Genomic DNA, 13,526 nt, shown 5'->3' on the forward strand with positions numbered 1-13,526 from the left:
CACTCGGAAAAAGTTGAGGCGGCGAGAGGTTGTATGGAGGAAGAGAAAGAGGAGAAAGAGTGGAAAGTGGAGGCGACATGAATCCTAGGTAGGCAGGTGGTTAACTTGAATCCGTAGATTTGTTAGTGAATTTACAATAAAATGCCTGAGCTGTTAACAGCTCGCTTGTTGGCCGCTTCTCCACTAACAACCCCGCTGAGTTGAAGGCGGGGTCTTTCGGTCGGTCCCAGAGGTCCCAGAGTTCCTGGTGTGCCTGGGTGAGGCCGGGGGGCCAGTTGGTGTTCAAGGACACGCTCTGGGACAGTTTTTAGAAATTAATGCCTGAAGATGGGCTTAGATTTGACTGATTTGACGCCCAATAGGTCATTCAGAAGTGCTACACTACTCGTAGTCATTTGTCACTCGGCAGGCTGGCACAGAGCTTTTGAGCAATTACGAGAATGTACCAATGTCGATCAGCCAGGTACCTACCTCGGTGCGGCGCTGCGCTAGAGACGTTCTTCAGCGGGCTGTCAGCCTGTCACCAGCTAGCCATGGCGCAAACGGTGCGAAGAAAGCAGCACCACAACTTGGGGTATTCAAGTTATCTCAATGACATTAAAAGCCCATCATTCAGGGTGTTCGGCCAGTACAACGGCACCGAGATTCCGCTGTCTCACTCCCGGCTGGCTCCGCGTCACTGGACCGGGGTGGGGGTGACGGAGAGGGCTGGCCGGACCCTCCAGGAGTCGACACCAAGGCTACACTTCAAGTCGGCAAAGAAAAGCTTTGCGAGGGCCAAAAATTCACGGAAAAAAAAACGCCAGAGTATGGATTTATCCCCAAAGTATTTCCTAAATCTCTCTTTATTCTAGATCTCTGCCAGCCGAAGAGTGTGTCCTAGGCACTTGATAGGCGAAGCACTACTAAATTGCCTGCCCTGGCATGCTGCTCTAACTATTTCATCAGCCTGCCTCTTCCAAACTTCTTACTTATCATCATATCAGTACACTAGTAATAACTACTGGTAACGTTGGCCAGTAAAAGTAACCATACGTTTAGCTTATTTCCACATTGGAATTGCACACCCACCAACCGCCTATACGGCGGATCCTTTCATGCCTATGTAGGTTTGTACGTTGGCGCCCTCCTCTGTGCTGAGCCTTGTTACTTGTCTCTCCAAAAAGACGCCATCTTCTTCTCCACGTAGCAGTAGCCAGCCCGTCCTGCAGCCTTCAGCCCTCCTCTCTCCATCTTCTCTTTCCTTTTCTTTTTCTCTCTCCCTCTGCTTTCCCTAGCTTCCCTCAGGCACCTTGTCTCGGCCCAAAGTCTAGTCAGCGCTGCCGTCTCCACTCCATCCGTTCGTTTCCCCAAAAGCTCGTCCCGGATTTTTCGTGTCAACGTCAACACCAGCCTCTTACCATTCGCAATCCTCTTGCGAAACCGAATTCTTCTCCTGCAGATACCTCAGCCCTATCACGCTGATCCTCCCTATTCGACGCGACGCCCACCCCACTGATTGTGCCCGCCGCACGCCCAAAATTGGCTGCCTCACTGCTACTTCTATCCCATCCGCTCGGTCATCCTCGGACCTGGCAGCCCTTACACACTCTCATCAGCGCCAACCTCGCCCCAGGTTGGCTCATGATGGACAGTCTTATCCCCTCAATTCCTTGACAGCATGTATATTGCTTCTGCGCCTTGGTAAACTACCAGCGACATCTCATCCGCTCTCACATCTCGGACCCCGCCGCCGCCGCCGCCACTCCTCCACCTTGAGTACTGCTGCGCTGCCGAAGCTGCTAAACCTCTCTATTTCTCTCTTCCAACGTGACCCTTGAGCCTCTTCCTTGGCTCTTGCATCTTCTTGCCTCCTTTCATCTATGCAGATCGACGGTGAGCGACGGCCCTCTCAGAGGCTGCCCGTCAACCCTCGCCGCCATAAAGTAGCCCCCGAGCAGCGCAAACGCGTCGCCAAAGCGTAAGTCCTTCCGCTCTCAATTGGAATATTCTAGCTCTCTCTTCCGCCGTCAATCTCCTAACGACTTGTCTTCCCTTGGCTACAGATGCAACAGCTGCAATGTTCGTCGCATAAAGTGCTCCGGCGAGAGGCCCTGCGCCTCATGCGCCTCAGCCAATCGCGAGTGCGTATATCCTGCGCCCATAGAAAAAGTCTCCGTCTCCAAATCAGAACTCGACGACCTCAAGAAAAAGGTTGAGCTTTACGAAAAGGCCTTGCAGGATGCCCTCCCAGACCCTGTCAAACGACATGAACTGCTTCAGCATGCTGCTGGCAGCCCGCCGTCGGCCACTTCGCCAATCCACAGCCCATTCTCCGCCAGCAACCATTTTGCCCCGAGTGTCTCCGGCCAGAGCACCCTGATCAAACCCGAGCCAATAGACGACGACCACACGACCGGTCGACTCCTGCATGACGCCGACGGCACCGCCCGTTTCCATGGTGAGACCAGCGGCGCCACCTTCTTGGATCATCTCAAGGAGCTTATTGGTGCCGTCCTGCCCCTCGCACAGCATCAGCAGCCCGCTCCTCACGATGGAAGCGCCTTCTTGTCCTCTCTGGGCAAGTGTCATACCGATGACTCTCGTCCACTCGATGAAAAAGATGTAAATCCGTTATTGCTCCCGCCCCTAGCATCCATGGTCTCCATGCTTTCTGAAGTCAGATTCGTCGTCCAGGACGGCAACGGCTCATGGCCGAGCGGCGGCATCTACTGGTTCGGCGACCTAGCTCAACCGCCACAACCCCCAGTCCTGCCTCCAAATCAAGCCTCTTTCGATCCCGACGCATATCGCTCACTGGCTTTTCCCCATGCTGCATTTGCCGTCGCCGCACATAGCACCTGCCCCTGGCCACCCATAAACGAGTCAGAAGACATCAAATTTAGCGACTCATTCTTCGCGCGAGCCTCTATGCTACTACGGAACCCGCTCGATATTGGGCGTTGTTCCATTCAGGACGTCTCCGCGTTTGCACTCATGGCATATCACCTGGTAGAGGTTTGCAAACGCGACTCTGCCTACATGCACATTGCTGCTGCGTCTCATTTGTGCATCATGCTTGGGGCGCACCGTGGCTGGGTAGATGAGAAAGGCAAGCGCATTTTCTGGACTGTTTACATCTTAGATAGATGGCTCAGCTGTCTTATGGGTCGTCCGCCCGTCATTGCCGACGATGCCATTCGTATCCCTCTTCCCTCTGATGCCGCGTAAGTCACTCACTTGCACACCTGCAAACTCAATGGAACTAACCCAATCTCTTCAGTGGTATGCCGCCAGCAGCCGGCTTACGCGCCCACGTCGAACTCTCACGCATTTCCGGTTACGTCGTTTGCAACACCTATCGCATAGCTCCTTGGGACTCTGTCAACGGCTCCGGCGACTCGTCACAGAGTCCTGGAAAGGTTATGTGGATGCTGGAGCAATGGAAAAGCACTCTGCCCTTGCGCCTGCAACTTTCACCAGACGGTTTGAGCAATGACCCAGCTTGCGTCATGCTGCACATGCGATATAACCAGCTGATTATTGTCGCTACTCGCCCACTTTTCTTCATTGCGGTGAAGAAGTCGGTCGCGGAGCGCCTCATGCCCCAGGGCAGCTCCAAGGAGTACAACATACAGCTCGCTCATCTTAGGATGTGCATCGACGCCGCGAGTAACAACATCAAACTTGCCCGTCACTTCATGACGATCAACCGCCACCCGAAGCCGCTCCACGCTATGCTGCACTATTGTTTCAGCGCATCCGTGTGCCTGATCCTGGAAAGCCTCGTGTACCCGCAGCAAAGCGCCACCCCAGACCAGAACGCCAGCCGCAGCGCCGACATTCAGTTTGCCCTCGACATCCTCCAGGGCTGCGAACGCCTCAAGAGCGATCCGAGCGACAAGTCGTGCACCGAAACGCTGCATGACTTGCAGATGCTGGTAGCCAGACTGACGACGCCCGTCCACCTCGACCCTCAAATTGGCAACCCCCACTTGCAGGCGCTGGGACTTACCAACAGCTTCCCACAGCCGCCGCCGCCGCCGCCGATGCCGATTGAATCGGAGCCTGCTTTGTACAATGAGCTGGTCAATTGGATGGACGACGACTGGTTCATGTACGGCACATACATGGACTAACCTCCGGAAATACTCGTGCAAACGAGAGTGCAATGACGATTTTATATACAAAACTTTGTTCAATATTCTCCTTGATATATACCATACGCATATTTTTCTTCTTCTTTCATTTACACGATTTACAGAAGACGCTACTGAATATATGGAACAGCAACATCACATACGCTGAGGTGGCCGAGAAACGACGTCAGACTTTAACCGCAAGTCTTTTTCTTTTTCGAACCAGCACTTGTTTTTTTTTTTTTTCTCTTCATTTATTTCAATTTTTATTACCTCTTGTCGATTCCCCCTCTAAGCACAACATTCTTATATATGGTTGTGGAGAGCGTTTTGTTTATTGATTGGTTACACACATCCTTGTCTTTTTGGCATGACTGTTGGGGAGAGAAGACGGAGCGAGAGCAGTGGCGCCTTTTCTTTTTTTGGATAATAAGGCTTTTTCCGGGGTACAAGACATCTTTGTTGGTAGTCGTAGAAATAGATGCATTTCATAAAAGCTAACATTCTCCCGAAATCATGTTTCTTGAGAAGACTATGTACATTTATCTGCTTAAATATGAGCCGCCCGAACTATGACGTTTTGCCACGGCCAGCCCGTCCCCATGCCTCGTCTCTTCGTAACTTTGTATTACCCGCAACATGGCTTTATTTTCATCTTCTTTCCTTCGTGTCGTTACTGTCATCAAGCTGCATGTTGTCGGCAATGACATCGGGGGCCCGCACGAGAAACGGCCAACTGGCAACCTCGTCGAGGCTAACCGACATTGGTCACCCTAGGTAGGTAGGCATCAGATCACATAGATTGACGTCCTTCACGCAGAGGGCAGAGCTCAAGCTCGAAAACTGGTCCACTCGTTTGTTCGGGGGCGGCGGGGTATATATATAGTCACGTATTCACCGCATCCTTGCTCTGTGTGCAATTCGTGGTATCCCTCTTCAACTCTCCTCTGCCTGCTTCTTTGCCTCCTCCATTCTCATATCCGCCAGCTGGCCCTGCAGACCCCTCTTATCTACCCTCATCGCCCTGTCAATCTGCATCTCGCCATCCCTCAGCCTCGCCTTGCTCGCCGCAACGTCGCGCTCCCTCTTGCGTCTCTGCTCGTCCACGGCGCGTGTGTGCTCCCGCAGCGCCTTTTCGCGCCTCTCCCTCGCCTTGCTCCGCTCCTTTGCTTCCTCCTCTTCTGCTGCTGAACTACCTTGCTCGCCCTGAGGCGGCGGCGGCAGGCTCTGCACAAACGCCTCAATCAGCGGATCCCGCACACTCGGCGGCAGCGAAATGTACCGCAGGTCGGCGAGGACCGCGCTCGGCAGCCCATTCTTCAACGACGTGTTGTTGAGCTGTGTCGCGGGCTGCGCCTTGAGCAGGGCCGTGAGGTCCGATTTGAGCGTCGCTGACGGCTTTTTCAACCGATTCACGTGCTCGCGATACATCTTCTCTTTTTCCCTGTCCGGCAGCTTCGCATCCCGCATCGCGTCCTCCTTTTTATACTTGCGCTTAAACTCTGGCCAGTACAGCTTCGGCGTGGCCTTTTCCTGCAGCAGCGCCACGTAGGCCACGCGCGGGTCCTTCTTCTCCTGCTGGGCGCGCTGCGCCTTGAGCTGCGCGATGCGCGCGCGCGCCCACTTGTCATGGCACTCCTTGCGAGCCTTGGTTGTGCCGAGCGCCGTGTACCGCGGGTCGTCGACAATCTTACCGTCTTCGAGCAGCTTCTCCCACGCGCTGTACGGGTTGATGTGTAAGTCGTCGAGGAGGTCGATGAAGAGCAGCTCGGCATCTTCCTGAGAGAACGCCAGGCCTGCGGCGCCTTCGGGCCAGTCTTGCATGTTGCCGTCGTCGTATTCGCCAGGTTCCAGCCCGTACTCTTCGCCCATCATTTGTAGTTGCATCGCAATGTCGGCCTCTGTGAACTCGAGCGAGCCAGCATCTTGCTCTACCCCTTCTTCCTCCTCTTGTTCTTGTTCTTCTTGTTCGTCGACATTGGCATCGTCATCAGTCCGTAGTCGTTTTTTAGGATGATTTTCGCTCGCGTCGTCTCCTTCGCCCTCGTCATCTGTCACTTCGACCTCTTCGTATTCCTCGCTATCGCCAGCCCCATCTCCGTCACCTTGAGGTGTGTTTTTGCTACCCGTAGCCTTCTCTTGTATGCGCTTCTTGTCCATTTCGAGGATGGCAGGCATCAGCTTCTCAGGAATGCGCCAGTAGCTTACGTTTTTGGCGGAATTGTATACGAATCGTCGTGAGTATTTGGTGTACACGAGGACCCAAGGTTCATGGCCCGGGATGGAGACCCTTCTCCGCGGCTTGTCTATCGGCTGTGGACGAGGTCGGGCGGCGCCTTTTCCATGGTCCTGGCGCTGCTGTTGCTGCTGATATGGTCCACGATTGTGCTGGGCGAGATATGCATTGGCTACCTTGGGGTCGGAAAGCGAGGGCAACCCAATGAGTGGCGCATATGGATGCTGTTGCGGTATCGGTTCGGGCACAGGAGCGAGTCCTGGACGCTTGTAGGTCGACTCTTTCGTCTCGGCATTGTAGTAATAGGTATGTCCTGTGGGCGCCGTGTGTTCTGTCCAGCCAGGCGGCAGTGGTGCGCTGCTCGCTGCCGCTGCCGCCGACGGCACGTATGTCGATTTAAGCATCGCAAATGAATTTTAAATGATTCCCTTCCCCTGCAGAGCGTGCCCACGTATTTTGCGCAGCCGCCGATGAAACCAAGCGTATCAAGCAACAAGTTGGCGCAAATGGGAGATGCAGATTCATTAGGAAATTGATGCAAGCTTTGGGCGAGTGGGCTTCTGGTGGAGCTATGACAACGGCCGGCAGCAGATCAGCCAGCGACGATGCTCATGGAAACGCCAACAGGTCTGCATATAGCATGATGTCAGCTCATTTTTCGTACATAAAGTAATCAGAAGTAATGTATTTGAACCTGGCCAAGAGGATAGTCTCGATTCATGACATCTGAGCGCATCTTATCATCCCAGCAAAGGCCTGTGGGGGCGGTCCGCACTGTCTTTGCGACAAACGTACCGAACTCTGCGCCCCTAGCTCTATCTTGACACGTCTTTGCGCAAGCACGATACGGACGAGTTGGTCCAGCGACAGAGTGCGAATTCACATGGTGTAAAAGGCAGACTCAAGCTTTGCGGATCTCAAGACAGCCGTTGAGCTCTGGAAGAATGCCTCCACGCAGCACTCCCAGTCCTGTCCGGATCCCGTCGACTCCTTTCGCCAGGCTGTGGATGGTGAGCTGGCCTTGTCACATCACCATGTAGTGCAGACGCTGACAGAACCAATCCACAGACATCGCATGCTCCTGAATATGTTGGATTTTTTCTATTGCTTATTGGTTGGATATGCGTGAGCTGTTCCTCACCTGGTCGCCTCCGACCACGCGACACTAACTCATCCATGCCAGTTGGTCCTGTTCGTCACTCCGTTTCATCGCATGTTCAGTATCGACGACTTGCAAATATCGTTTCCGCACGCAGAACATGAGCGTGTACCTGTTGGTGAGAAGACTCGCTCGACTCTGTAATTTGTGCTGTTTTAACAGGCCGCAGTCATGAACTTTGTATATGCCTTCTTCATCCCGCTCGGGGTGCTCATCTCGTACAACCTCATCATGCGGTCCCCTGCCACAAAGCACGAAGTTACATATCTTTCGTTTCTCATCTCAGTCGCATTGACGCTCTTCTTGACAGACGTCATTAAGAATGCCGTTGGCCGACCGCGACCTGACCTCCTGGATCGTTGTCAACCCAGGGCTGGGACCAAGCCTCACACGCTAGTCAGCATCGACGTCTGCACGACAGGCGATGGTCACAAGCTGCAGGATGGGTGGCGTTCGTTTCCTTCTGGTCATTCGTCCTTTTCCTTCGCGGGACTGGGCTTTGTGAGCCTGTACTTTGCGGGTCAGTTTCAGATTTTTAGGACGGCCACCGGCGGCCGCGATCTCAGCCGTGCGCTCTTTTGCCTAGCGCCGCTGATCGGAGCGGCTCTCATTGCTATTTCTCGATGCGAAGACTATCGCCACGACGTGTACGACGTTTGTGTCGGTTCAACCCTAGGCTTCACCGTTGCCTACTGGAGCTACCGCAGGCACTGGCCTCCGCTGGCCAGCCCTCTTTGCGCGCAGCCATATCCACCACCCGGCACTGATAGTCAAGTTTGGCAACGCGTTCGCGATGAGGAGGCTGGGCCCGAGGGTGCAGGTTTCGAAATGGGCCAATTTAGGGGCAATAATCGGAGCTAGCTCAAAGTCACGATAGATCATTTAGAGACACTTGTGCCATATTTGTTATACATAGTTCAAGAAGGATGCCTTCCTTCATATCTATCAGCCAATCCTCTGCTTACGCATTTATTTCTCCTCGGTCTCCTCGTTCTTGGCGAGATCATGCTCCTTTAGCAGAGCAGTGATCTCGTCTGCACTCCATAATCTGTGGTACACCTTGCCATCCTCGGTCTTGCCTACTGTAGCGAATTCGACTAAAGATATGTTAGCATAAATAGATCCGACAAGCGTTCGAGGTACGCACTCTTTTCACTGCTCAGCTTTGTAGAGTCCATGGTCTTGCTCAGGACCTTGACAGCCATGGCACAAGCCTCCTGCAGTGTGCAGTCTTCTTTATAATCCTGCTTCAGCAGGCTCTGGGCGCTGGCATTGTTGGCTCCGGCGCTGGTGGCCTTCCAGCCACCGTAATTTCCTGAAGGGTTGCTGAGATACAACTGAAATTCTCTGCGGGGGTCCCAACCGGCGTAGATGAAGGAAACACCGAAAGGTCGGAGACCACCGTGTTGAGTGTAGCCCTGCTTGAGATCGCAAAGTCGACGCACGAGCTGTTCGCAGGGGATGTCTTCGTTGTAAGTGAGGAGATATCGCTGGGCGGCTTGGCGTGCGTAGTTGATGAGGATGTTGGCATCGGCAGTCATGCCGGCGACGGCGCAAATCATGTTACTGCAAACGAAGGTTAGAGGCGGACCGTTTGCAGAGCACAAGCTCAGCGTTTTATTGCATACTCATTGAGGACGTAGAGCTTCTCGGCCGAGGTGTCCTGCTCGAGAAGCTTGGATGTGACCTTGCGCTCAGCAGCAAGAACGATGCCGTCCTTGGCGAGGATACCAATGGCGGTACCAGCATGAGAGATGGCCTCGAGCGCATATTCAACTTGGTAAAGTCGACCCTCGGGTGAGAAAATAGTTGTCTAATGAACAATGGTTAGGCTGGAGAGCTTTGATGTAGCTGTGAGGGCGAGGAGTGGCATACTCTCGAATCGTAGCGACGAGACATGATGACGATATCGCAGGCGCGCAGAGACTACGAATGGGTATATGTGGTTGTGAATCGCGGAGTTGGCACTGGAGCCGGAACAATGCCGTTGGTGATGGTGACAGTGCAGAAGGCCGATCGGTAGGCCTTGAAGCTCGGGATGATGGGACGCTGGTTCCAAGCTCCAGGCACGGCCGCCGCGTAGCTCACTGTGAGGCGCCTTGCTGGCTGGGAAAGGTAGCTTGGGTGCGAGATGAATAGCCGATGATTTGCCACGGTTAGTCAGCGTTGGTAGCTGGCTGCAGACAGATTGACACAACACAAACAGAAACGACCGCCACACACATTCAGGAAATCTAGCCTGATCTGTTAGGCAACAGAAGTTTCCAGCAGCGCCGCCACTTGCCGCGCCAGTCTTTCGCGTCACACCCCGTTGTTTGGCTGACTGCTGGCGTGCCAGCTGCCAAACCCGACACCTTGGACGTATGTAATTCGCTGGTGCCTCCACCCAAAAGTTGACTTTTGTATCTTGCCCTGCTCGATTTCATATCCCCCCCCTCCAGGAGACAGACACCGTTTTTCTCCTCGCCACCTCCATCACCATCTGCCTGATCATCAAATATCACGGCATCTTCATCACTGACCTTTCGTCCTTCTTTCTATTTCTCCCAATACTTCTTTATCCTTTATCCTCTGACTCCTCTCCCTCAGCTTTACTCCCCAAAAGTGGGCTTGCGACTGCTGCGTGACCATCTCCAAGTCTAATAATTGCTCAGACAAAAGCCAGTCTCTCCCAACCCACACCAGAAAATCCAAAGGGGAGCTACTGCAAATAGCTGCGCGCCCGTCTCAAACGCGACCTTTGACGTTTCTGCGCCAGGCTACGCGATTCATCTTCGCTACTGCAAGACCAAGATAGACAGGCACTGTTACACTTCGTGGCGCGGGAAAATTTCGCGTTTAGTTCTGCTTAAAGTCCTGCCTGCTCCGTAAATCGCCCATTGCCTGTTGGACCAGGCACATAAACAGTAGACAAGCATCGCAGGCAAGCGCCTTGCAAACGCGTATATCGCTGCGTTGGCCGAGTAGCCATGTCCGGTAAGCCATAAACCTTTCCACTTATCCGTCGCTCTGCGCCACGCGGTGCGCCGAGATGGCACGCGACGCTGGCGTCTCGCGACATCATGCACCCGGTGCAGCTCTTCTTGCAGCTCATGCTAATTGTGTCGCGACAGGTGAAACCGAACCAAGGCGCTCTGTGCGCGCGACCAAGGGCCAGCACACAAAGTCTTTTGACGAACTCGAGCAGCCCGTTGTACCGAAGCGACGCCAAACGAAAAAGTCGAGGAAGGTACAGGACGAGGAGGAGCAGTCTCAGGAGCCCGAGGAGATTATTCGATGCGTCTGTGGTGCTACGGAGCAAGATGAAGACTCAGGTGAGGCCTGGATCTCGTGCGAGACGTGCTACGCATGGCAGCATAATGTCTGCGTTGGCGTGAGCTCATACGAGGACGAGATTCCGGAGTACTACTGGTGTGAGCAGTGCCGCCCGCAAGATCACAAAGAGCTGCTAGATGGCATTGCCAAAGGAGAGCAGCCATGGATTGCGAGGCGCAAGGCTCACGAGGAAGAGGTGGCAAGCAAAAAGAAGAGGGGCGGTAGGAAGCCAAAAGGCAAACGTGCAAGTGATCCAAAGGACGAGATCGAAAAAGACAGCCGTGTCAAGGCCAAAGCATCACCTGCACCAGACACTTCTGCAAAGGACAGACGCGAATCTGGCGGTCGGCCGGGCAAACGAAAGTCGCGCGACGACTCCCAGGACAGCGATCCTAAGGTATGCAGTGCAAAATTTTCACTTGATCTAAGCTGCCTGCTAACTAAACCACAGAACGTCAAATTGCGGCGTGTCTCAGCAAACGACTCAACCGCCAGCGGCGTCCAATACACACCGCCGGCCGACCTTGCCACAGGTATATCCAACTTGCCAACTACGAGGGCGGGTCCCGCCAAGGCCCTCAAGAAGTCAATATTGCACGTCCTGTCATCAATGGAGAAGAACAATACTGTGAAGATTCCCAAAGACAGCTCCGCGGAAAGCATGTCAGAGACATATGCTCTCCAGATCGAGCGCGCCGTCTTCGACACGCACCCAGCCAGCAAGGGCCAAAAAGAGTACATTCAGCAGATAAAGTCGCTGACATTTAATCTGAAGCACAACTCAGAGCTCGTTGATGGGTTGCTTCAAAAGGCCCATTCTCCCGCAGCGCTAGCCGTCATGACATCGGAGCAGCTCGCATCTGCGGAACTGCAAAAACGACTGCGGAAATGAAGGCCAAGGCAGAGAAGCAATCTATTCTCTACACCGGGGACACGGGACCCCGCGTTCGAAGAACGCACAAGGGCGAGGAAGTCGTGGAAGATGAGAGTATGGCGAACACGAACGACCTCCCAATTCCTCGTGGAGGAGGTGCTCGACGCGGTGCCAACACCGACGCGAGCCAACCAATCAAGCGGGAGTCGATGAGTACCGACTACGACATGGCTCAGTCGCCCAAGCAACATGATGATCAGCGCTCGCCCAGCCAGTCCAAGTTTGATATTTCCGAGGTCTTTTCCCAGGTCAAATCGCCAACTGAAGCCCAGCGCCGGCGACCATCCGCGCCTGCCCTCAACACATCTGGCCCCGGTTTTGACCCCGACGTTGACCGCCTGCTGGAGGACGAGAACGACTCGCCACCTTATTCGCCCACCGAAGACTCGACGGACCCTGACATTGTCTGGAGAGGATCTCTAGCTATGAGCTCCATTGCAGACTTCCAGGCTACCGGAAAGCACGTCGGCGGCGCCAACTTTGCCACCTTGGGGCACTGGTCCAAGCTCATTCCGAAACGGATGACTGTTGCTGGCCGAATTACGGAGCAGAGTGCCATCGAATATCTATGCAGCCTTCGCTATAGCAATCTGACTGACATAGTCGTTGTCGGTCTTACGCCAAGCTCACCAGAAGCGCAGCCAGAATACAACGCTCTGGTGGACTATTTTATTAGCAAGAAGCGGTATGGTGTCGTCGGTAATAAGGCTGCAGGCAACGTGCGCGATACCTATCTTGTGCCTGTCCCTGCTGGCGAGAACAACCATCCGGAATTCATGTTGAACCTGGTTGATAACTTTATCCCCAAGGTACGAACGGAACCTATGCTGTTGGCAGTCTTTGTCTACCGCAACGAGCCCTCCGAGACCCTTCAACCAAAAAATGAAACCACATCGTCTCCCTCCACACCCGCGGTAGCCAATGCACCAAACGCAGAGGGATACGCGCAGCGAAGCAACTCGATTCCCGGCCCTGCATTCTCTCCCGCCACGCCGCAGGGTGGCTTCGTAGGCTCTCCTTCCAACGGGCACACGCCCGGACCGCTAGCCACGCCGATTCCGTCGCACCTCGCGCATGGTGCTCTGCCTCCGGCGCCGACGCCCCCCAACGCGTCGAACCTGACCAGCCCCCCGCCGCCATTTGCCCAGATGACGGAGGCGCAAAAGATGCAGGCGCAGCAGGCCGGCCAGCACACTGCGCACGAGGTCCTGGGGCCCTTTGTCAAGGTGCCCACCGTGCAGTTTCTGCTTCCCCAAGCACACCAAATGTCCCGCCGCGAGTGGGAGATTATCAAGTCGATATACGAGCGGGAGCCCAAGGCGCGCGATGATTTGCAGTACCTGAGTGTGCTGTTGGAGAAGGAAGGCGGGCCTAACAAGCCATGAGCTGGCTTTTAGCGACGTGGTTCACATCAATGTTGATGCTATATTGTGATGGATTTTCGTGTCAGGGTATATAAGTCTTACAGTTATGTGCCATCAATTGCTGCGCTGGGGTTCCAATGGTCAAATCTTTTACAGCTATTTTGTCGGTCGTTCACGAACATCTTTTGGCGCTAGCGAGGAAGGGTGGTAGAGGGATATGGCAAGAGTTTATATTTCAAAAAGAATAATAATTCCATACTATTTGGAGACGTTGACAAGATGCAGCTCACGTGTTGATACTTTGACGAATGTGAGATACACCATCGTAGCTGTGGATGTTCGATTAAGATGGGGGATAAACAAAAATTGCATTAATTTGATGTGTATTCTCTGTACACCA

General features: G+C 54.0%; 5 protein-coding genes across 5 annotated transcripts; 3 read left to right on the forward strand and 2 right to left on the reverse strand.

Annotated features, from left to right (window-relative positions):
* Nucleotides 1-1,862: 1,862 nt before the first annotated feature.
* On the forward strand, nucleotides 1,863-4,118 carry BBA_05022 (fungal specific transcription factor; the record flags this gene model as incomplete). The annotated part of the gene is made up of 3 exons (XM_008600119.1): nucleotides 1,863-1,960; nucleotides 2,055-3,206; nucleotides 3,263-4,118. The coding sequence occupies 3 exons, from the start codon at nucleotides 1,863-1,865 to the stop codon at nucleotides 4,116-4,118; spliced, it is 2,106 nt and encodes a 701-aa protein (XP_008598341.1).
* A 936-nt stretch (nucleotides 4,119-5,054) lies between these two features.
* Nucleotides 5,055-6,758, reverse strand: BBA_05023 (WW domain-containing protein; the record flags this gene model as incomplete). Its single annotated transcript, XM_008600120.1, has 1 exon — nucleotides 5,055-6,758. One exon carries the CDS (start codon nucleotides 6,756-6,758, stop codon nucleotides 5,055-5,057), a length of 1,704 nt encoding a protein of 567 aa, XP_008598342.1.
* A 540-nt stretch (nucleotides 6,759-7,298) lies between these two features.
* On the forward strand, nucleotides 7,299-8,374 carry BBA_05024 (PAP2 superfamily protein; the record flags this gene model as incomplete). The annotated part of the gene is made up of 4 exons (XM_008600121.1): nucleotides 7,299-7,364; nucleotides 7,423-7,479; nucleotides 7,538-7,631; nucleotides 7,683-8,374. The coding sequence occupies 4 exons, from the start codon at nucleotides 7,299-7,301 to the stop codon at nucleotides 8,372-8,374; spliced, it is 909 nt and encodes a 302-aa protein (XP_008598343.1).
* Nucleotides 8,375-8,482: 108 nt separating this feature from the next.
* BBA_05025 (proteasome component Y13) lies at nucleotides 8,483-9,412 on the reverse strand (the record flags this gene model as incomplete). The annotated part of the gene is made up of 4 exons (XM_008600122.1): nucleotides 8,483-8,610; nucleotides 8,661-9,079; nucleotides 9,142-9,326; nucleotides 9,389-9,412. The coding sequence occupies 4 exons, from the start codon at nucleotides 9,410-9,412 to the stop codon at nucleotides 8,483-8,485; spliced, it is 756 nt and encodes a 251-aa protein (XP_008598344.1).
* Nucleotides 9,413-10,544: 1,132 nt separating this feature from the next.
* BBA_05026 (SPOC domain-containing protein) lies at nucleotides 10,545-13,147 on the forward strand (the record flags this gene model as incomplete). Its single annotated transcript, XM_008600123.1, has 3 exons — nucleotides 10,545-11,225; nucleotides 11,280-11,563; nucleotides 11,656-13,147. The coding sequence occupies 3 exons, from the start codon at nucleotides 10,545-10,547 to the stop codon at nucleotides 13,145-13,147; spliced, it is 2,457 nt and encodes an 818-aa protein (XP_008598345.1).
* Between the last annotated feature and the right edge of the window lie 379 nt (nucleotides 13,148-13,526).

Source organism: Beauveria bassiana, assembly GCF_000280675.1.
Source record: "Beauveria bassiana ARSEF 2860 unplaced genomic scaffold BBA_S00012, whole genome shotgun sequence".
In the NCBI taxonomy this organism is placed as follows: Eukaryota; Fungi; Ascomycota; class Sordariomycetes; order Hypocreales; family Cordycipitaceae; genus Beauveria; species Beauveria bassiana.